The 23,875-nt window shown below is 42.7% G+C and overlaps 2 protein-coding genes across 3 annotated transcripts in view; one reads left to right on the top strand and one right to left on the bottom strand.

Annotated features, from left to right (window-relative positions):
* Positions 1-23,875, bottom strand: part of rcc2 (regulator of chromosome condensation 2) — a 70,320-nt gene that overhangs the window by 13,407 nt on the left and 33,038 nt on the right. The window contains exon 12 of one of the 2 annotated variants that reach the window (XM_078558179.1): positions 19,258-23,761. The exons of the other annotated variant lie outside the window; for it this stretch is intronic. Within the exon in view, the coding sequence (XP_078414305.1) occupies positions 23,657-23,761 (105 nt within the window). The 3' untranslated portion in view covers positions 19,258-23,656. Of the gene's footprint in view, positions 1-19,257; positions 23,762-23,875 lie in introns of those variants that run through there. 2 annotated transcript variants of the gene reach the window in all.
* On the top strand, positions 7,678-16,960 carry LOC144690568 (chymotrypsin-C-like). The gene is made up of 7 exons (XM_078558182.1): positions 7,678-7,760; positions 10,192-10,289; positions 11,123-11,257; positions 12,906-13,042; positions 14,218-14,363; positions 15,243-15,395; positions 16,873-16,960. Exons 2-7 carry the CDS (start codon positions 10,267-10,269, stop codon positions 16,888-16,890), a joined length of 612 nt encoding a protein of 203 aa, XP_078414308.1. The 5' UTR covers positions 7,678-7,760; positions 10,192-10,266; the 3' UTR covers positions 16,891-16,960.

The following is a 23,875-nucleotide window of genomic DNA, read 5'->3' as shown; positions in this document are numbered from 1 at the left end:
GTCAGTATGATTCTATGAGAGGGAAATTGGTGGTTGACAAATCTATTAATTTTTTTTTGAGAATGTAGATAAAGGGTAATTTGTGGATGCAGTACATACGGATTTTCAGAAGGTGCTACAAGTGTAGTTGTTACACACGATAAGTACTCATGGGAATAGGAGTAATATATTAGCATGGATGGAGAATTAGTTAAAGGGCATTGAACAGAGAGTTGGAATTAATGAGTCATTTTCAAACTGGCAGGCTGTTACTAGTGGGGTGCCACCAGGGCCCATGCTTGGGCCTCAGGATATTTACAACTATATTAATGACAACTTAAATGAAGGGACCAAGTGTAATGTGTTCATGTTTGCTGATGATACAAAGCTAGGTGGAACAGTAAGCTGTGACGAAGACACAAAGAGGCTGCAAAGGAATATAGATAGGTTAAGTGAGTGAGCAAGAAGGTTAGAGTATCATTTGGGGAAACGTGAGGTTATTCACTTTGGAAGAAAGAATAGAAAAACAGAACATTTTTTAAATGATGAGAAACTATGAACTGTCGCACAAGAACTAAAATGGATGGTGGGAGGTGATAAACTGATTTTTGAATGATTTGAATGGTTCGCTTTTGACTGTTTGGTTTCTCAGTGGTTGGTGCCTAGCTTTTTGCCATCTGTACATTTTCTGTGGTTTATGATTGGCTTAGGTTTAACAAATACTTCTTAATTTGTTGGTCATAATGTGTGTGAAGATGTTAGATGAGAACAACATTGGACTCAATGGTGATGGATCCGATAGTCTTGCTCATATTTGAAGAATAGTCACTTGAGCAACCTACTAGAGAGGAGCCCATGGAATGCTAGAGAAAGTACGTTGTAAAGTAGGAGGGGTAAAAGAGAAATAAAAGAAATGTAGTCTCAACATTTGGAGTTCATTATATTCTTGGAGCTCATTACACTTCATATTAATTTTCTTCTTCTTCTTCAGTTCTTTGCCTGAAGGCAGGCCTGACCTGCACTGCCATGACCTCCACCACGTGTAAGGCAAAGAGGCAGGTTCTGAATCCACCCAGCCGGAAGAGGGATCGAACCCCAAGCTGTTGGCACCAATCTGATCCATACTGGCTGACCAGCCAACTGAGACAACTGCACCCCACCACACCTCTGCCCCACCCTCCCCTCCGATACCCCCAAGGAGTCCGAGCTGCTGTGGCAAAATACAATTTTACATGCATGTTGTAGTCAGGAGCTATGGATAGTGAGGTAGAGGCTCCAATTTCCTTTCCCTCACATGGCTGACCAGGAATCTCTCCCGCTCTCACCACCTGCCATTGCCGTGCATCAGAAGCATTTGCAAGTTGACACACAACCTGTTTGGCCGTGTTATGAATGCAACTTCCTTGGTCATCAAACCCTGGAATGGGACTTGAGCTTGGAGTCTCTGGTTCAGAGGCAGGGAATCAAGACCTCCCTTTCATATTAATATCAAACAAAAGAAAAGTGTAGTCTGATTTTAAAATAGTATAATCAGTGTCAAATATCTTTCAGACACTAACTCCTCTAAATGGAGTCCTCCAAGCTACACATACCCTGAAAGGTGAAAGCCTCAGTTCAAAATGGAGGTACAATGGTCACACTTGTATCTAGTTTTAATCTGAACACCTGCCTGATTTCGCATAGCATGTATACGGGGTTTACAGAAAATAAAGAAACTAACCATTAGAGTCAAGGTTATGGGAAGATTTGAAGGGAATCCCTCTGTGTTTTCAGAATCTTGCCTTGAAGGATTGGGTAACTCAGCAAGACATCAATGACTAACATTGGAGCATTGTAGTAAACACCTGACCATTCTCTGTTGCCTTTATTGTTAACTCTTCAAGCGACAGGCACAACGATGCGTATGTGGACTCTTTTCATTCAGGAAGGCCAAGGTTTTTTTACCTGTTCCTTTCTAACTCAGCCTTACAGAATAATGAGGTCCTTCAAACTGTGGCCTACGCTCAGTTAGATGATTTCAGCCAGCACTTCCTTATAGGGGAACCGTAACTGACCTTAACACTCGGGATTTGGGAAGGGAAATCAGTCAGGGCTCCAGCTTGCGAGATTGTTGGTTATGGTTTGTTTGCAGGGACATCGGGTGTAATTGTGCACAGTCAAATAGGCTGCCAATCTTCTTATCTGAGTTTAAGAATTCATTTGTTTTTGCTTCTTTGTTCCTTTTCTTGTCCCATCACCATTCACTTTGGCCCAGGATTACTCAATCTCTTTTGTCTTCCACTCTATCACAGACCTTCTTTAGCCCTTGTCCCAACCACTCATCTGCTCAAAACCTATTACATCTCTAACTCTTCCCAGTTCTGAAGAAAGGTCACAGGACTGAAACGTTGGCCGGGATTTTCCAGTCGGCAAAGGCGGGAATGGGCGCAGGCAGGACCTGAAAGTTTGGAGAGCAGCCGAAAGTCTGTTGATTTTGGGCGGGAATTTCTGGTTTCGCTTCCGGCAGGACTGGAAAGTCCCACCCGTTAACTCTGTTTCTCTCCATAGATGCTGCCATAACCTGCTGAGTAGTTCCAGCATTTCCTGTCATTGTTTAAGAATTAACATCCTTGGAACCGTTACCCTGGGATATGATCCAATGTGCATCCGAGGCCAGAGACTTCAGGCTGACCTGAAATTGGGCTTTGTGCCTTGTTTTAATATTATTGGTAAGTTGTGGGATTCTAGAGGAGCTAATGACACCATCAGTGATCAGCAGTAGAGCCATGGAGCTAGGAACAGCATTCCTGCTCCTCTTGCCTCTACTTGAAGCTAAGTATAGAAAAAAATTATTTGGCTTCTGTTTCAGCCTCTGGCCAACCATTTTATGACCTGCTGGTTAGATTGCAGGTGGAACTGATAAGGGAAGCAAGGAGGAAGTAAGAGGCACGAGTCTTAATAAATATTAAAAAGAACAGGAAAATATTCCACAGAATACTTCAATAAGAAGCAAATTGTTGAGTGTGAGATGGAACGGAGGAGAGGAGAGGAGAGTGAGTTGGTGGAAAATAAGCAGAAAATAGTGGAGGTACTTAACAAGTTCAATGTTCAATAAAAGATTTTGGAGAGGAAATAAGGGCAGTATTGGTTAAGGGAGAGATAAGGAATAACATAAATGATAAATAATAGAAAAGTTAAACTAAAGGTGGACAACATCTAAGGTTGAAGGATGTTGAGAAAAATGGAGGAAGAATTAGCAGAGGCCCTAGAAATTATTTTTCAGGTTATCTATTGAGAGTGAAAGTGTGTCAAAGGATTGGAGAGTGGCCAGTGGCTAATTACAGGCTAATTAGTTCAACATTTATGTTAGAGAAAATGTTGGATTTTTTAAGTAAAGGTGAAATTACTAAAAATTTAATTAAAATTAGCACATTTGAGAAAATAATTAGTTGCAACCAATCAAGATTTCCGGGAGGAAGATCATTCTTGACGAACCTGACCAGTGGTGGCTGGGAGGATTGCAGTGGATGTGGTGCACCTGGACTTTCAGAAAACCTTCAACAAAGTACCACACAGGAGACTAATGGATGTCTGGGCTCTCAGATAAGCCTCATTATGTATTCTTGACTGAGAGCCCAGACATCCATTAGTCTACATTAATCCATTAATCTGTTGAAACACTTGAGCACCAGAGAAAACATTGCTTGATTGACAGATCTTGCTCTCTGATCTATGCTGTCACTTGCACAATGTTTATTTACAGAAGGTTAAGAGGGTTCAAGTGCTTGCAGTTTCACCTATTGAAACTTTAAAGGGTCTGCATGATTGACATTTTCATTGGGCTGCAGTAAAATTGAAATTTTTTAACATAGTGGTAGGTAAGTTATGAATTTTTTTTACACATCCTAGTGTTGCTATACAGTTCATTGGTTCTATACAGTGTATAGTGAGTTGATGGGCATGGAAATGCTGCAACTTGGCATAGGGGCTATGAGAGGCTGTGGGGGTGGGTGGAGCTATGAGGGGGCACGTATGGGCCATGAAGAGCATGTGTAGGGTAAGGGGGTGTGAGAGCTGGAGGACGCTTTCTGTTTTTATTTTAACTGGGGCAAAGTTTCACAGGCCCGAGGTGAGCCTTTTAAACTTCCCGCCTCTGCACCAGACAGCCCCTTTGGCTGTGTCCAACCTGTTTTCCCCGGGTTGGCAAGACCAACTTCAACCTGCAGCCACCCCCAGCCACCCCACAATGGAAATCCCTTCCTTGCGGCTACTTTCTCCCGAGGTGGGCGGGCCGAGCCGGGGATTTTCCCAACTCCCACTGCCCACCTCAGGGATGAAAACCCAGGCGCCAATGTCAACATTTAAGAACAGGTAGGGTAGGTGTTTGAGTGAAAAAGGAACTAAGAGGGAGATAGGAACAGATCAGACACGTTGGATTAGGTTGCTGGCATGGAGGTTAAACAGGATCTCAGGCCGATTGTGCTGTGAGCCCTGTTTCTGTGCTGGGAGTTCTGCGTAATTCTATCTTATTAAAGCAGGAGCCCTGAAGAAAGTTAAACCCTTATCTGCCTCCACACAAGCGGTACTCCTAATCCCATCTGCCTCAGTCTTGCCATTTTCCTACAATTAACAGATTCAGGAAATCCCTAACCTGCTGTCACCTAAATCACTCGTCTCCTCTGACCCCCAGCGTTTCTCCTCAGCTTTGCAAAGGGCCAAGTCCTGATGTGCTAAGTGGGGCCGAGACAATAGTTTCAGTAAAGCATGACCATGGGACAAAAGGACAAGGGTACAGAATGGTAAAGGGCACATTCTGGACTGATTCAGGAAGCTTTTCTTCAGACAAGCAGTAATCAATGCCCGAGATGGCTTCTTGCGTCAGCTGGTGAAGGGCAAAAAACCCTCTGGGATCATCCCAAGTCATTTAGGTGCTGGAATGGGGAGGATGGCAGATCTCTGGGGAGATGAGCTCCTTCTATACTGCGCTTAGTTTTATATTGCATCTGGGGTTATTTTGCTGTGTTAAAAGAACTATATAAATGCAATTTGTTGTTGTCATCGATGGTAACATCTTCCAATTGACTTAGGCCAGAGCAATCAAGACCTAGTGAGCCTGCGAGCTGCACATTAGTGCTGATAGTAGCTAGACAAAGCCCTCACGCCAGGGCTCTGGGATCGGCAGTCTAAAGTGGTACTGAACGTAACACAAAAACAGCTCTGGATGCACTGAGTGACCTCCTCATCCTCACTTATCTGGCTAATTGATTGAACCTTGCTGATATCTGGCACTACAGGCCCTGACCTGTCCCCTCGCTCTCTCCAGTGGAAAGAGTCACCATTGTTAATGAACCTCTGGTGAAACCTTGAGCACCTGCTAACATGTCAGGTACAACCTGCCTGTCTCACACAAGCCTGTCTGACACTTAGACTAATAAACTGCAAGATAAGAAGATCGACCATGTCTCTATAAATATTCCGGCAGCAGGGACTGAACAGCAGAGGTAGAGAAATGATTTTGTTTGTGGTTGCAGCTTCGCTCCTGGCTAGTGGTGAGTAACATTTGCTCTTAGGACAGGCCTAGCGCTGGTTCTATAGTTCATTGTTTTTCTCTTTGTCCACTCCTGAGAGCACTGCCTCCTTGTTCAGGGGTGGCCTCCTGGGCGTTGTCAGCCGTCTGGTACCTCGCATAAACCTGCATGGGGTTCATCAGCCAGCTATTCAACAGGAGGGAGAATCACACCCGAATCTGACTCTGACATCAATTATAATCCTGAATGGGTTCCGGACCAGGGAGCGGGGAGCTGGCAGGGGGACTGGGGTCCAGGCAGCTGGGCGGAAGTATGGGATGGTGCAAAAAGCACTCGCTGATTTGAATTGCAAGCGTTTTCACTTCCGGGCCCTCATTTAAAGGCTGCTTGGAATGCGAGGAAACAGTGCCTGTTAGGGAAAGATCAGCTTGTCGATGGGGGATGGGGGGAAGGTTGTTTGGGAGCGCCTGGGGGAGAGATGAGGGGCTGTAGGAGGTTTTCTTTTTATCATTCATCCATGGGATGTGAGCATCACTGGCAATGGCAGTGGTTATCAGCCATTGCCTTTGAGATGGTAAGTGGAGTGTCACCTTCTTGAACCACTGCAGTGTAGATATACCCAGAACACTGTTAGGGAGGGAGTTCCAGGATTTTGAGCCAGTGGCAGTGAAGGAATGGTGATATATTTCAAAGTCAGGATGATTTGTGACTTGGAGGGGAACTTGCAGATGGGGGTATGCGTCTACTTCCCCCACCCCTCTGGTTGGTAGAGGTTGCGGGTTTGGAATGGACAGTGGAGAAGCTTTGACAAGTTACTGTCATACATCTTATAGATGGTGCACAATGCTGCCACTGTGCACTGGCGGTGGAGGGAGTAAATGTTTAACAAGTGGGATGGGTTGGCAATTAAGTGGTTGTCCTGGATGGTGTCAAGCTTCTTGAGTGTTGCGGGAGCTGCACTCATCCAGGCAAGTGGAGAGTATTCCATCACACTCCTGACCTGTGCCTTGTAGATGCTGGGAATGATTCCAGCAACTTCCTGTTTCTGCTGACCCCACTGAAGGATGGCTGAGGCCCAGGTCAGAATTCCGTTGGAATCCTAATGACAGCATTTAGACCTGATTCCAATGGGCAACTCATCCAGTGCCAAAACCAGCAACAATATAATTGGCGATTAGCCAGAACAGAGTGGGAAATGGAGCTGGCCCGTTTCAGCTGTTCACCTGCTCCTTTCCCGCTAGGTGCGGAGAATTAAAATTACCCCCTTTGTCTCCACCTGACATCTGCACACTAATACAGCCCTGGATAGTGATGAGAAGTAACAACCTTGACGGATTTGTCCCCTTCCTAGCTCACTGGCCCTGAAACCAACTGCACTACCCTGGCTGCATGAGTGAAGTCAGCACACACTGGCCATTCAGACTTCCTGTTCGGTACAGCTCAGTAACACATACAAGGTATTGCATTAGCTCACCTTGAATATACTGAGAGATCTCAGTGCTGAAGGCGGACTCAATGCAATGCAATGAGGATAGTGACTTAAACCTCAATGTGTTAGTGGGCTTTGTCTCTCTCAAAGAGTGTTTCTTTGTCACTCTGAGACACCAGCCCAGATATATAGCACCATCACTCAACACCGCCTGTAAAGGAATAAAACTAAGGCTGTGGGGAAAGAGCAGGGGAGTGGGATTAATTGGACAGCTCTTTCATTGATCCAGCACCAGCACAATGGGCCAAATGGCCTCCTCTGTGTTGTCTGTGGACGTGGAAAGGATGTTTCCTCGTGTGGGTGAGTCCAGAACTAGGGGGCACTGTTTGAAACTTAAGGGGTCGCCCTTTTAGGACAGAGATGAGGAGAATTTTTTTCTCTCAGAGGGTTGTGCGACTTTGGAACTCTCTGCCTCAGAAGGTAGTGGAGGCGGGATCATTGAATATTTTTAAGGCAGAGGTAGATAGTTTCTTGTTAAGCAAAGGAGTCAAAGGTTAACGGGGTTAGATGGGAATGTGGAATTCGAAACACGAACAGATCAGGCATGATATTTTTGAGCGGTGGAGCGGGCTCGAGGGTCTGCTCCTACTTCTTATGTTCTTGTGTCTGATTCTATCATTATATGACTTTGTGGAAAGAGCTGTTTAATGGTTCTAAAATGCAGTGAATTGAAGGAGAGTGATGTTTGTCTTGCAGCCTATGGGTGCGGTTCCCCTGCTGTTCCACCTTTGACCTCCAGGGTTGTTGGGGGTGTGGATGCTGTGCCCCACAGCTGGCCATGGCAGGTGAGAGACCCTTTTCCATATTCCAAAATAGAAAGCAAAATGTATCAGCAAAAGGTATCCCCCCCAACCCCCCAACTACTAACTAGGACCTCTTCCCGTTATCTAATCCTTTTCCCGTTGCTTTTAGTTATTAACTATTAAGCCTTTGTTATTTGTGCTTCGTTGAGAATAAATGTGATCTACCTCATTTGCAATTGGAGATCAACAACTGGTGTCGTTTAGAGGCAAAGTTAATTTACAAATAAATTGCTTGGTTGTGAACATGCTATTTAATTGGGAGGTTCCACAAACTCTGCAGTGACCTCTTAAGCATTTCTTAATTATTTCTACATAATATTTCCGTGCAAGAATAATCTGCTCGGACTTGATTAATTATATAATGCAATTGCACCTTAATAAGGTCTGAACTTATTGATCACCCTGTAAAATAGCTGGTGCACTGAAAACACAGTGAGAAGCAACATTAGCAATAATTGATTCATGCGAGTTGATTTAATCGATTGCCCATTTTAAATGGGGTGGGATAATGAGTGGGGGAGGTCTTGTGGTGCCTCTACCTCTGAGCCATGAGGTGTCAGCTGTGGCTCAGTTCATAGCACCCTTGCCTTTGAGTCAGAAGGTTGTGGGTTCATGTCCCACTCCTGGGAAAAAAAAAGCCAAGAACTGTGAATGTACTCGAAAGAGTTACCTCTGAGCCAGAAGCTCTGGGTTCAAGTCCTATTCCAAGACTTGATGACCAAGGAAGGTGCATTCATAACATGGCCAAACAGGTTGAGTATCAACTTGTAAATCCTTCCAACACACGCCAATGGCAGGTGGTAAAAGCGGGAGAGATTCCTGGTCAGCCATGTGATGGAAAGATGGTGATCTCGACTATCACTATCCATAGCTACAACATGCATGTAAAACTGTGCTTTGCTGCAGCAACTAGGACTCCATGGGCAGGGAAGGGCTGGTTGGCTCGGTTGGCTGGAGGGCTGGTGTGGATCAGATTGATGCCAACAGCATTGGGGTTTGATCCCTGTTCGGGCTGGGGTGGATTCAGGACCTGCTTTCTTGCCCTACCCAGAATGGAGATTGCGGCGTTTCACGTAGAGAACTCAAGAAAATAAGATAATTAGTGGGGACTCTATGTATATAGCCTTGGGAAAAGCCTGCTCTTATTAGAAATAAGAGCAACACCGCCATCTCCTGGTGTTTAAATAGCACTGCAGTACCAGAAAGTCTGTATTACAAAGGTGGTATTATATCTTAGAGGGGAAAGATTCCTATTTTGTGAGAGTAATATTCTCCCATCTTGACTTTTTGTATTTTTCTGTTCTAGGCATGTGGGTGATGCTACTCAGGGCCATCGATTGCCAATTCCTAGTAGCCCTGAAAAGGTGGTGTGGGCCTGTCCATCCACCATCTATCACTGAACCTTGTGGGACAGTGCTGTCATGATCATGTTAGCTAGGGAATTCCAGGATATTGACCCAGCGATGGTGAATGGGGATATATGTCTAAGTCAGGATGGTGTAACATTTGAAGGATCACTTGGAGTTGATGGTGATCCCACAATAGTGTTGCTATTGCCCTTCCCAGTAGTTAGAGATTGCATGGAGAGAGGTGCAGTTGAAATAACTTTGCCCAGTTGTTGCAGTGTATTCTGTAGAGGGTACATACGGAGACCATGGTGGTAGAGGAGGTGGATATTGAGCCAAGTGCTTACAGCACTGATCAAGTGAACTGCTCTGTTCTGAATGGTGACAAACTTCTCGAATATTGTTGTGCCTCCACCTGTCCAATACAGTCCTGACTTGAGCTTTGTGGAAAGTGAATCCAAAGATGATCCACTTGTCGCACAGCTTCTGCACTGTCAAGGTGTTGATCCTACCCACTTAAGCTTCTGGACAATAGTGACCCCATGATGTTGGTGGTGGTATTGGTGAAAGTGAGGAAGGGGTATTTCATCTACTTCCAAGACATCTCTCTGGTTCCATTTCTCTGGAAGCACTGCACAAAAATTGCTGTTTGCAAATTCATTAATGAGCTCCCTAATTATTCAGGGCACCTTAGTACATTTATTTTTCTATATTAAGTCGGTTATAAAAACAAATATAGATGGTGGGGTGCAATTTTATTCTGAAGAAGTTATACTCGTGAGAATGGCCCATTTGTCAGCTACATCTACGGAGGTGAACACTAAAAGTAATCTGCACTCACCTGCAGCAATCGTGCCAGATGGTCAGCTCATGTTGAAGATTGGGGAAGGGGGTGAGCTGTCGTTTTTCTAGCTGTGGTCCTGGGAGTGAGAAACTACCTGGATTTCCAAGCCATTGGGTGACTTGACAATGTCACAATGGATAGATATGTTGGTTTGGTGTGGGGAGGGGTGGAATTTTGTTTCAAATCCCGCAGCATGATTTGTTCCTTTTGTTAATTCACCAAGGTCTCTCTCCAATATTTAAACACTAATAATTGGAATCACACTTGTGGAGGATCTCTCATTGCAACGAACTGGGTCATGACTGCTGCTCACTGCATCAGGTGAGTTGAGTCACTAACAAATCAACACTTGACAGCTACCCTACACTTCCTTCCATTTTACTTATTTTGATTTTTTTCCCATACTGCTGTAGTTCAGCACTCTCCTAAACTTCCTTCTGCTGTTCCTCCTCAGCTGTAATTACAACATCCTGCGCACATCATCTATAACGTCAATGTTTTTCAATCAAGGCCCATTGCACGATTTCAGATGAGGAGGTGGGGAAGATGATATTCATTGTGAGGGGTGAGCAGGGTGCCATAGATTATGAGGGTGCAGGAGGAGGGGAATAGTAACTTTCAAAAGGGAATTGGATATACACTTCAAAAGGAAAAACGAAAGAAATGTTATGGGAAAGAGCAAGCGCCAGGCAATAGGACTATTTGGATATCTCCTTCAAAGAGCCAGCACTGGCACAACAGGCTGAATGGTCTTTTTCTGTTCTAAATGATTCTCTCTTCTACTTTTACTCATTCTTTCCCAGGACCTCAAAACTGCAGAAATACATGGTTTCCCCCTTCCTCCTCCAATTTACAGGCACTTTAAACCTAAGCATAGTGTTAGACAACTACTACCCCTTGACTGATCTTGTCTTCCCACTGAAGAAGGGTCATACAGACTCGAAACGTTAATTCTGTTTCTCTCCCCACAGACGCTATCAGACCTGCTGAGTTTTTCCAGCATTTTCTGGTATTGTTTTGTTTTCCCACCTACTCTTTTCAACATTGGCGGGTCCCACATTATATGCCAATATGCCAAAGAGGTGAAGCCTCTTTATTGATTAAAGCAATACCTAACCAGAGAACTGAAAGTTCTGATTTTTTTCCTGTTTAAGCGAGAGCGTGACATACCGGGTGGTGCTCGGCAAACACAACCTCAAGACTACAGAACTGGGATCGATTGCAGTTGAAATTGCTCCAGGGAACATATTCGTCCATGAGAGATGGAATCCAACATTTGCTACTCTTGGGTAAGTACAGGTACCAACTTAATTTCTTGTACATTCCAACATAAGTTAATTCCAATTTCATGGGGGGTGGGGCTCTCTACCTACATGATGTTTCGAGTTGCACATCATTTCCCCATCGCTCTTATGCCACCTCAAAATCCGGTGGTGGGTTTTGAGTTAATTGTGTAAGATTGGCCGCAATTTGCACCAGTTAGCACTCACAGCAAATTCATTCAAACTTGTTTAACAAAGGGACCCTCACAGTCTCAAGTGAGACTGCAGCCCATCAATCTTGGCTGGATTTCAGGGATAACTGGACTGCATCACGACCACCAAAAATTGTAATCTCCACAAATCCGGTTACGACTTCAATAAATGTTGCTTAATTCTTTACAAACTTTTGACCATTATGAATTTAACAGTTTGCAGCAGCTTTGACAATCCCATAGGTGAGCCAGGTAGGTCCACAGTACTCTAGCTGGTCAGCCATCCAGCCAGCTCTGTAATAGTGGAGTGGTTGACTTGTCGCTGAGAGCTGGGATTTAGGTCCAACCATGACCCTAATGGATATGATGGCCTTAGCTGGGCAAGTATTTGGAATCCAAAGGCTTTACCTGGTGAAACTCTGGTAGCATCTTGACAATTTTTGGCCTTCTTTATGCCAACCTACATTTAAGTTCTTGGGATTGAGGCAAGTGGGATGCGTTCCTACAGGAAGAGAGTGTGCACTTAATTCTGTGCAAACCAAACCCTACGAAGTGGCTGTAAATCTCTCAATTGCTTGAATTTCAGACTCTTAAATGATGGGTTTCTCCACGTGTTAAGACTCCCTGCTGACCAAGGTGCTTTATGGGACATTGTCATTGTATTTCGGGGCGGGAGAATTTTGAGCTCAGTTGGAACAACAGCCCATTTCCTGAAGGCTCACTTCACACCCTGCTGCCTTAGTTAGTGGGGACGTTCTGCTGTTCACTGACTTAATTTACTGCACCATGATATTTTCTGATTCAGCTGTTGTGGTGTTTGATCAAGCTACATTAAAACTGGTCATCGTGTGACTGATGAGGTTCTGCACAGTCCTCTCTACATAAACTGGGAGAAACACATCATGACAGTGACAGGACCCCACTGCCCTTACAAGGAGAAAATTAATTGTAACTACTGCAGTACTATATTTTTGGTCATTTGTTTAATTCTTTCCCATCCTGGCAGTATTAGGTTATGCCAGGGTATAGTTCTACAGCAGCCAATAGTTCTGTGGCGTCTCAACCAAGAGGGCATTTGTCATATATGAGTTTTAACAATGCTGATATACTAGTCTATCATATGTTGTCATTCAGATACAAGCAGAAGGTACCATTTCCAGGAATGGGAACCTCAGTTTAATTTAGAGGTCCCGACAGCAATTGAGTATCATCTGTTAGGTGAGTGGGTTTAACTCAAATTCCAATGCCACACAGCACAGTCCTTACAGAAATGGAGTCACCAGTTTTCACAGTATGCCGTTCCAGGAACCGGAACTTACTGAAAAGTCTCCGTTAGGCAATAATGATCTTTTACATGAAGGTTAATGGAAATTTCTACAGGAATAATATTCTCTTTGAGGTGGTATATTTAATTCCTATTGCTAAAAAAGTGTTAACCTGTGACTTTTGATTCAACTCAACAGGTATGACATTGCACTCATCAAGCTTCCCAAGCCAGTGACTCTGAGCAACTCAATAAGGCTGGGCTGCATTCCTGCCCCTAATACTGTGCTTCCCAACAACTATCCCTGCTTTGTAACAGGATGGGGTCGACTCTATAGTGAGTGGTACACAAAATATTTTCTTTGTACAGATATTAACATCTGATCTGATCTCTCCAAAGAATACTCTTGAAAATCCAACATGCTGTGCCATATTGTTTAGTCCCCAGTTAAGATAGGGAAAGACTATGATCCAGATCGGAAGTGTTATTCTTTCCCAATCTGTGCATAAAGGTCACACAGGACTTAGGAGCAGGAGTAGGCCACTCAGCCCTTCGAGCCTGCTCCATCATTCAATAAAATCATATCTGATCTGGCTGTGGTCTCACTTTCCTGTCTGCCCCCCATAACTCTCGATTCTCTCGTCTATCAAAAATCCATCCAACTCAGCCTTGAATAGATTCAATGATCCACCATCCGTGCTACCTGGGAAGAGAGTTCTGCAGACCCTCAGAGAAAAAAAAATCCTCATCTGTCTTAAAATCTCATTTTTAAGCTGTGTCCCCTTGTTCTAGTCTCCCCCACAAGATGAACCATCCTCCCAGCATCCATCCTATCGAGTCTCCTCAGGATCTTATATGTTTCAACAAGGTCACCTCTCTTTCTTCCAACCTGCTCAACCTTTCTTCATAAGCCCTTCATCCCAGGAATCAGTTGAGTGAACCTTCTCTGAACTGCTAGTACATTTATTTCCTTTTTCAAATGAGACCAAAACCGTACACAGTGTTTCAGATGTGGTCTCACCAAGTGAGACCCTGTGAAGCTTCAATAAAACTTCCCTACATATTGCAATGATGGAGAATGTATAGTCTGAGGACACATAAACAGTGTGGAACCACCTATTTGCATTTAATACCATTCATTTATCTGTTTTAGTGTTCAATACATGTGTCTAGTGGATTATAGTCTGAACTTCACTGTGATAGATTCTTTCACTTACTGAAGACAAAGAGATTATGTGTCAACATGTGATAACAATCCAAGAATTGGAGTGCAGTGGCAAGAGTTCTTTGTTCAACTCCTGGGTGAGAAAAGGATTAAGCTCAGCTGTCCTTGAGTACCCTGCAAACACTCACTAAGATTGGCACATGAATAATGGCAACTTGGGTAAGGTACTGCAGGATACCATACTCCAAAGAGTCAACATCTTCAGGGAAGGAGGGGAGAGGATGAGTGAGATTTTCTTTTAACAAAACAGCTGACTTCAACCATCTCTATTTAATTCTCATTGCAGCAAACGGTCCCATTGCTGACAATCTCCAGCAGGCCCTTATGCCGGTTGTAGATCACGCAACATGTTCCAGACCAGACTGGTGGGGTTTTGCCTTAAGAAAGACAATGGTTTGTGCTGGTGGAGATGGCATTGTTGCTGGATGCAATGTGAGTAATTTGGGAAAAAATGCACAACAACACAATGACAATTCAAAAATAGCTTTTGTTTTTGAACAAACTTGGACAAAAGGCAATGCAAGACCCAAAGTGTGAAGAGCAGAAGAGCCAAACAATGAACTTGGGTTTCAAAATTCTGGTGACTCTAGAAGGGGAAGGCCAAATGCAGTAAGAAGCTCCATAATTTTAAGGTCCAGAGAAAGAAGAGCTAGAGTAGGAAATTTTCTGATGCGTTCGTGTCAACAGTTAGAAGGATGTTGACAGCCCATTTACATTTTTAGTGGAAAAAACATTAAGGGAGGAGCCAAAATAGCCTTCCTAAGTTAGAGACAAGATTGTTATTATAGAAACATAGAACGCTACAATACTTGAGGAAGTCATTCAACCCATCATGTCTGCTCTGGAAATGCTAGGCATGAAGCTTTTTCAGCCAAGTTAATATCCTGACAAGGTTTAGTACCATAGGTTTATGCTGTCTCTTGTGAAAATCACAAATAGAATACATTTTGGTCAGTTGGTTGATGGTTGAAGACCTCCTTATCCTGTCTGAGGAAATACCATTTTACTTCAGTGGATCTCTCTCCTGGAATGTTATGAAGTTGGAATTTCTCTTCAGATACTCTCGGAATGTAGATTCCATCCGCAGCCACCAAACTTGTGTTGTAAGTTTGAGTTAAAAAACAAAAGATGGGTGGCAAAGCATGGTATAAGATGAGATTGATTGGACAGTACCATGGGCTAGTAAGAACTGGCTTCATGCTAATACAAGCCAAGTAAAACTAGATCAAATAATTTCTCATAGGACCCCAGCAGGCAATGGCCAAATGACTACAGGTATGACTTAAGAAACTCACTACCCTTTCTCAACAGGGGGACTCTGGTGGACCTCTGAGCTGCCGGACTACTGATGGAACCTGGGAAGTGCATGGCATTGCCAGTTTTGTATCTAGCTTGGGTTGCAATGCCAAGAAGAAGCCCACCGTTTTCACTCGTGTTTCTGCCTTTAATGACTGGGTTACTCAGGTACGCTGGAGATACGGCAGCAAGTGGCTGATATAATGGTTGGGACTTGATGCAGTGGTGCAACAGAAATGAACATCTATGGGTGTTTTAATTTGCCTTATTGTGTTTGTCTGACTCAACATCTAAAGCTATTAGGATTTATAAACTTAATGATACTTTTGTTTTTTCTCCCACTATGCAACATTGAGAACAGGGTCATACCTAGGGACAGCTAGAAAATAGCAAGTCCAGGATATGCCGCTACTTATCCATGTGCATTCTGCGGAGCGCGCTCCATATGGACCAAAAGCTGTTCTTTTGTTTCAATTAAATGATTCTAGCTCATGACGGCATCTACCAAAGCTGAGAGTAGAAATTAGCAGCTGATGGGAATTATAGGACCAGAATTTCCTGGACAGTTTCATCCTTAACTAGGGTTAAAGAGTTCTTTGCAGAGAAAATTCATGTGCAACTAATCTTACAAATTTCATGTCAAAATATCGTTATGCATAAATTTCAAGTGCTATTTCCAAGCTTCTTCCGCCAAAATTCTCTTGCCATTCACCCATAAAGCATTAACCCCCCCCCACTGCAAATGACTTGCAGGAAATCGGGGTTGAATCTCCCGTCAGCAAGGTTGTCTCAGAAATCGGTGGAATTTGGGCAGTTTTTGCATAAATTCAGTGATCCTGGAAACTCCAGTGCTAATTTTTCATCACTCAATCTGAGTCCTGGTTTCACAACTTCAGCAAGGGTAACAAAAACGGTAACCAACATTATGAATAATATTGTAGAGAAGACTTGAACAGGGTAACTGGCTAGGAGGAGGAATGAGGTCATCTGTGTAGTAGAGAACTACATTTAGTAATGGCAACTCTGCTTCTTAGTGTGTCATCAAATTTAAGTATCAAGCTAATTAAAATTCTCCAACCTAATTCCTCAAATTGTGTCAACAGTTTTAAGTCAATTTATTTTAAGTCAATTTATTACCATTCCTTTTCTCTCCTAAAGCACACTTGGAGCATAGCTTCACAGATGCAGTAACCCTTAGTGCCTTTCCCAAGTGGTTTTTTTATACATCAGCGTTGTCAGTGAGCGATGATAGTCCTATTCAACCATGAAGCAGATTGTAGCCGAGCCAAATCCCATCTTCATCACGATAACCCAATTCACTTTCCACCAGGCATCACTGATCAGGGCCAGAAGCCTTGTGTTTATTTTTGGTTGAAATAAAGTAATGCACTTCTAAGCAGGTTCTGATGATGGGGGCTTTACAGTTGATTAGGCTATGACAAAGGCGTGAAAGGCACTAGCTTTCCAAAATGGATTGTTCATAAAATGAATATCCAAATTCTCCATCCCCCTCACATAGTAGGCATTAAGACTAAGTCAGAGGATCTGTTACAGTCCCACACTCTAGCAGCAGATTGTTCTGTGAAGGAGTTGCATTCCACTATAATCACCCCAAAGCTAGTAACTGTCTTGTCTTATTCCACAGATAATGGCGAACAACTGAAGTGAGTCACAAGAGGTGCATGATTCATGACCAGATTTTCTCTACAAATCAATAAAAAAAATTACCTTCTATTTGCTTTTGTTTTTTTTTGCTCAAACTTATAGGCTATGCACAAATGGACACTGGTCTTATATCACAGAGTAACATCCAGGTTGATCTAAAAACCATAGGCTTCTATTCTCATAAACCTTATACCATACATAGCTCCCACACTTAATGCTACACAGTTCACTGGTTAATATCCATTCATGTCAGCTCCCTACCATTCAAAAGGTTGGAAGTAGTTCTCAGCTAAATCAAAGCTTTATTCTTCAGACAGAATTGGGCTGCCATGCAGCCAGTTTGAAAGCCAACTAGATTTTTAAAAATGATTTAACAAGGCCTTCATTACAGAAAGCGATGTATAGTAGCAGGCTGTCTACCACTACTCTCCGGTTTAAAACGAACGAACTAAAGCAGGGAGTATCTTCAACCTAGTTAGAAGCAATCTGCAGACTCAGAACTAATGGCTCGTTCATACTCAATACCTCAGTAGCATGGAGCTGTATTGGCCTTGTATTCAATTCCCATCAGTTGAGTGGTCTAATAAAGCAGTAATGCGCTTACCACCACCAATGCTTTGGTTCAGGAGAGAAGTCACATAGCAGGTTCTCCCAAATTCTATTCGCTGGGTCTGGTGGAAATGTGTGTGGGGATTTGTTTTATTACTTCAAGGGCACTATATGAATAAATGTTGTTGTTGGATTGAATATGCTATGTGCTCCCCCTCCCAAATGTCCCAATCAAGAACAGTCATTTACACAATTGCTAGCTTTTAGTTTTGTACATCTTTAAGCAACTTAAAGTTACCGCCAGTTCTGAAAGGTCTTAACCCAAAGTGTTAACTTTTTCTCTGTCCTGATGCTGCCATATTGCTGATTACTTCCAGCATTTTCAGTTTTAATTATAAAGAGACTGCCGTTGTGTTCAACTGTGTACATTTTGTGAGTCATGCTTGACCTGGGCTCCCTTTACCTACAACTTCCTTGCAAACTCAACTCCAATCTCTGTACTCAGTTGCCCATATCCCACCATTCCGCAACATACCTTTGTCAGTTTCCTACCCAATTAACTACTGCTTCCCTAAGTTTCTCCCATTTCTTCATGTTCTGCTTCCTTCTCTATGACCCCACAGCCCCTTGTTCCATCATAGGCCCATGTCCTATCCATTTGCTTTACAGCTGCAATCCAACTATGTCAGCACTTTCCTAGCAAACATCCGCTCAAACCTCCTTCCTAACGACTACTTTATCAATCTGTGCAGGCAAGGCCTTCTCAATTCGCTTCACTCGAGGAAACTATTAATATCCTGGGTCCGATGAATCTGGCCCATGACTCCTTGCCCCACCCCAAAAATCACACTACCCATTTATAAATGTCCTATCATCCCCATCGCACCCGAAATAGTCGCTGCCAAAGTCTATCTGGCTCATTCCTCTTATGCCTCTTCTTGTTTGATCACTGTCCCTTCTTCGTCTACAGCCCTCCAAAGTTCCACACCAATTTGTAGCAATTGCCTGTTTATTCCAGCTTTCCAGAATTTCAATCTTCACCTGAACTCCCCTCATCTCATGACCTCTCCCCTCACTGGTACCTTTGCTCTGTTCATTTGAATGACTTTGTATTCTTTCCTTTTCAAAGAACAAGCAATTAACTGAAGACACCATTTAAAGATGAAGTGTCTGGTACAATGAATATCCAAAGTGCTTTACAGCCAATGAAGTACTTTAACATGTTGTCACTGTTGAAACACAGTAATCAATTTTCACATAGCAAGTTCCCGCAAACAACAATGTAGTCTGTTCTTTGGTGTTGCCTGAAGAAATTTCAGGTGACACAAAAGCATTTGATCCTCTTATCCCATAACAAATTCAGGGGCAATAAAGAACAAAAAAATTGCTGGAGAAACTCAATAGATCGGGCAGTATGTGGAGAGAAAGAGCTAACATTTCAGGTTGGTGACCTTTCACCAGTTCTGACTCTTTCTCTCCACAGATACCACCCGATCAGCTGAGTTTCTCCAGCTTTTAAGACTTCCAGCATCAGCAGTATTTTGCTTTGGTATTACAATTTCAGGGGCACCGTCTTCAATCTCAAGTCAATATTCAGGACTGCAGGGCAAAGTTCCCGAGGTTGAAAATTTAAGAAAATTGTTTTTAATCATGTTGGGGGCATAAAATTGAGCGTGTACTGTTGGTTCATCTGTAAAAAAGTCAGACAAAAAAGGATGACGGTAATTTATCCTGAGGTATTACACCAGCACCTCCTCCCAAATTTTACAGCTGTTAATGGACTGCATAGAAATTACATCCATAGTCGCACACAATGGAAGGAAACACAAGGTAAAATTTATTCAATTTATTGCAGGAAATACAAAAGTAAAAAAAAGAAAAAAGTTTACAGCACTGAACAGGCAGCTAATTGGCTACAAATCTCTAACTAAATCTAATGATGCCAAGAAACTAGTCATTAATAACCAGCATGAAAAGAGACGCCCCCTTCCCACCCACTTTACTAAACAAGCCGACAATTCACCTCCACTTGGGAAGTGTTAGAAACTTGCAAATGTTCAATTCCATTATTAGTTTTATGTTGCCAGGGAAGCCATTAACAGTACAACAAGTGGGTGGTGTTTGTGCGCAGTGGAATAACTCCCCAGGCATCACAGCTGCAATGAACAGTTCTAATTTATCCTCCTTTGGGGTAAATTAGCTGAAGGAGCAGGATATTTTCCCCCCCATTCTTTCCAAAAAGGGAAAGGGATTTTGGGGGGTGGGGGAAAAGAGAGGAAAGAGTTTGCACTATAATAGCTTCATGGCTTGGTCAACACATTTTTTCCCCCATAAACAAGGTTTTAAGCATGTTGAACCACTTTCTACTTTATCAGAGTACAGCGTTTCTAAATTTGGATATTTGAAATTGACAAAAACAAAACCTTGGTATTTAAAATGGGAAAGTTCAGCTTGACTCCCCATTCAGACTATGAGAATTAAAGTTTGCAGGATTAGGTTCCAGACACCTGGAGCTGAAAACTAGAAGCAATCTTTGCAGGCACATGAAAACACAAGTAACACATATGAGGGAGGAGTTAAATGCAGGTGATCACAGGCCATTTGACCTATAGCCTTGAATAGCCTTCCTTTCACCATGGAGAAAAAATATTCAAGAAAACAAGGCAACCAATTACAAAGTTCCCATAGAAGAGCATCATCTCGTGCTCTGTCTGGCCATTTTATACACAAATTCCGTCCAGTTCAGGGGTAGTGAAAGATGGAAATGAATCCAAAGTTATCCAAGTTACTTTATCTTTGAGATAATCCGGTTGAATTCCATGCAATACTTACAGAAAAGAGTGCATACTCACAGCTACTGGTGCAATACACCGTTAGTGCAACTTGCACCTGCAAAGTTCTGTGGTACATTCAGACCCAATTCCATAAAGCCTGGACCTTTGAAACCAGAAGGAAAAAAAGGGCAAAATCTGGGCCAACTTTTCCACATTTGCCACCTTGACAGTTAAGCATTGGTTGCTGCAGGAAGACACCAACACAGTTAGTGCCATGCAGGGACACGTACCAGATTAAAAAGGACCAGTAGAAAAAATGTACACACTCCAGTAGAGCGATGAAGTTTTCAGGATAATAACTTACCAGGGTCTCAAAAACTCAATAATCAGGAAGGTATAAGTAAATCTAGTCAATGTAGCTGTTAATGACATCAGAGCACTGCCGGCTACAGAATGGGAAGCAGACAGGTTGGCTGGCAAATTAGAGAGTGGGGGTGGGGGGTGGGGGGTGGGAAGAAAAACATTAATTTAAAAAGCCAAACCAAATAAAAGGGAGGCAAGTTTATTGAACATTTTACAGAACAGAATTTTGCTGCACATTCCAGTACGGACTGAAATCAGGAAACTGCAGGGTTATAAACAGATGGTATCAGACTTAGTTACACAATTATGACATGTACATCGGTGCAAATTTAACCGGAACGCAAAATCCAGTTTGAATTGCAGCCAGCCAATCTCTTCTCGCTTCTTTAAAGGAATGTGCAGTTTATCGCACAAACGCCATAAGGTAACCCAAGTCATTTCCATCGAGGAAACACCAAGATGCCAACAACACCTTCACCTTGTTAAACAATGCGCTGTGGAAAGAGGATGCACCACTGGGTAGTCACAGAGATACCCGAGCACACACAGCTTATTCTAAAAAGGTCCCCTCCCCACAAAACTCGTTAACAAGCATTTAAAACAGTGACTAGATTGTGGATCAGTTGAATTAAAATTGTTAAATTTATTGGTTGACTCATGTTAGAATCCTTCACCTCATCAGTAGTTCTGCTTAGGATGATTATAATAACCAAATCTCAAGGGTCCTGCCAGCACATTCATCTCAAGCGTCTGAACTGTTAAAATTTATCTTGACAGACATAATGAATTTAAAGGAATGCAAGGTGAAAGAGAAAGGTAACTACACCAGCGATTTTGATTTAGCAAGGAGGCTAAACAAAATGCTAGAAAAATTGTGCAGCAGCCTCTCATTCCCAAAAAATCTTAAGGGTGTAATTCCGATCCTGTTTATTAACAAGGGCTGAAAGAACTGGATTGATGATGACAGGGTGAATTTTGCATCTGCGGAGTCAGGCATATGGTTTTCTGAATGGCAGAAGCCATTCTGGAGAGCAGGTGACCAAGTTGTACCGTACATGCACTGACACCTCTGAGAAACCATCAATACTGCCCACAATACAGCCAGCAGGTCTCAAAGAGGCAATGTATGAATTGCTAGTGGAAGGCAAAGATTACAGCTCTGGTAATTAATAGTCAGAAATGAGAATTGAATCTCCCTATTTCAGTTTTGAATTTACAATAGCAGGTTTACCATGGCCTCATTTATGTACTGCAACTTAACAGATGAGAAATCTGACAAACCACCAAAGGATATCAGAATTTAGAACAACATAATGAGGGTTCAGTGTGCACATGTTAATATCTAAAGCATCTAATATGATCTGTTCACTAATGCTACAGGAAGAATCAAACATGTTTATAATAGCCTCACCATTAAATGTATAGTCCGACTACAAATACAAATAAATTCGTCAAATACTCAAAGACTCTTTTGGTATGGTAGACTGTCCTGCATCTAATCCTGTTGTGCCTTATGCTCCTAATAAAACACCCAAACTTACCCTGATCTTTAGAACAGCAAAGAGGTTAGTCAAATAATGAACAGTCAATAAACCACTGGTATTAAAAATAACTGGACCCCACCTCCCCTTCACTGTGGCAGATTCCTTGCTCTGAGTTCCTTTGGACCTCAATTCTCTCAGGATTGTAGAACTTAGTGCCAAGTTCATTCTTCCCTCTCTAGGGAAAGGCGGCAAAGGAATGTTATAATCCTTACATTTATAAATGACCATGTCATTGAAAAGTCTCAAAAAACACCTCTAATGACTTTTCAAGTCTAAGCAAAAGAAATATCCCAAATGGTTCAGATTTGGGCTGATAAAGTTAGTGCACAAAGATTTCACCTCGTTGCCTGAGTACTCTCAATTTAAAAAAGAGAAAAGGGAGGGTGGGGGCAGGGCAGAAAAGAGGAAAAAGGTAGTTCCATTAGCTTATCAGAAGTGTAGAATGTAACCAAACACTAGCTTAACTTAACATAGACTAAGAATGGGAGGTGAAAATGTGACTCTTCTTAGGGCTGTGCAGAGGAAATCACTAACATCGATTTATTAATTATTGGCAATGAGTTGGCCAGAGTGGGACATCATAAGGCACTTCACACGGGTGGTGTACTATTGACAGCAAGTGTGCTTCACTCCTGCTGTCAACAGCAAAATAACATGACCCACAACCTCAATGGCGCAGGGGCCTCAATCCTTTGTGGGATCTCAAGGATAGAGGTCAGAAGCTACAGAACACAAGCATCTTTCGACAGGCCCTTCAAAATAAAGCTGGAGATATGTAATTGCACTAAAAGGGAGCATGTGGTTTTCAGCGAGACACGGGTCTCTGTTGGAACATTGCTCCCCTACAACACCAGGGACAGTGCTGAAGTCCAACCACTCGGGTCCTGTCCTGCCCTGCCCTACAGGAGCATCTGTTATTACAAAACCTGAGTCACATTTTAGGACTTAGTGGTTAGCAGAACCGGATGGAAGATCCCTGCACCCTTCCCAAATAATCAAAGGGAGGACATTAATTTCACAATTCACAAGTACACCATTGGCCATGCCATCTGACCAGGTCAGAACCAAAATTAGAAATAATTGTACCAGTGTGATGGTTTAAATGTAGCCATTTGAAGACCATGATTCCCAGCATTCCAGCTTGTTTACACCACTCTTGCTGACCAATTAAAACAGCCAAATCTAGGCTTTAAAAATATACAAAAAGTTCCAACACATCAGTAGGAAATGGCCATTACTGAAGCAATGGTAACACAATGGCCATGGAACACAAGTAAAATTAACTATCTGCGTGCATCGTTAATTGCTCTGGAAATACTACTACTAGCTGCATATGTAATCGCGATCATGTAAGTACCACTAACATTTTTTTTAATGCATTGGAAAGTTCTTTGTAGGATGTTGTCCATTGCCTGGCTCCCTGTTCAGTGTGGAATTTTATTTTTTTTTAAATCTTGTTGACCAGTGCACTGCAAACTTCAGCTGCCTTTGTTCAAGTGAAGCTTTCATGTGTGGTTGCACAGGCTACACAGCATCAGATAATCCGTGGGTTATATTCAGGCAACTTCTTAATCCTCTCTTTCTCTGCATCACTTTCATCTCTCGCTATCATCAACGAATGAGCATGACCCATTGCGACCTGCAGGAAAAAAAAATAAAATTCTTTCCCTACAAAGCATCACTGGGCATAAGATGTTGACTGTCGAAGATCTCTAGAAAGAAAGACTTGCATTTATATTGGGTCAGGATGTCC

The sequence above is a fragment of the Cetorhinus maximus genome, chromosome 15 (genome assembly GCF_964194155.1).
Source record: "Cetorhinus maximus chromosome 15, sCetMax3.hap1.1, whole genome shotgun sequence".
Classification (NCBI taxonomy): Eukaryota; Metazoa; Chordata; class Chondrichthyes; order Lamniformes; family Cetorhinidae; genus Cetorhinus; species Cetorhinus maximus.
This window is presented reverse-complemented; position numbering and strand designations above follow the sequence as displayed.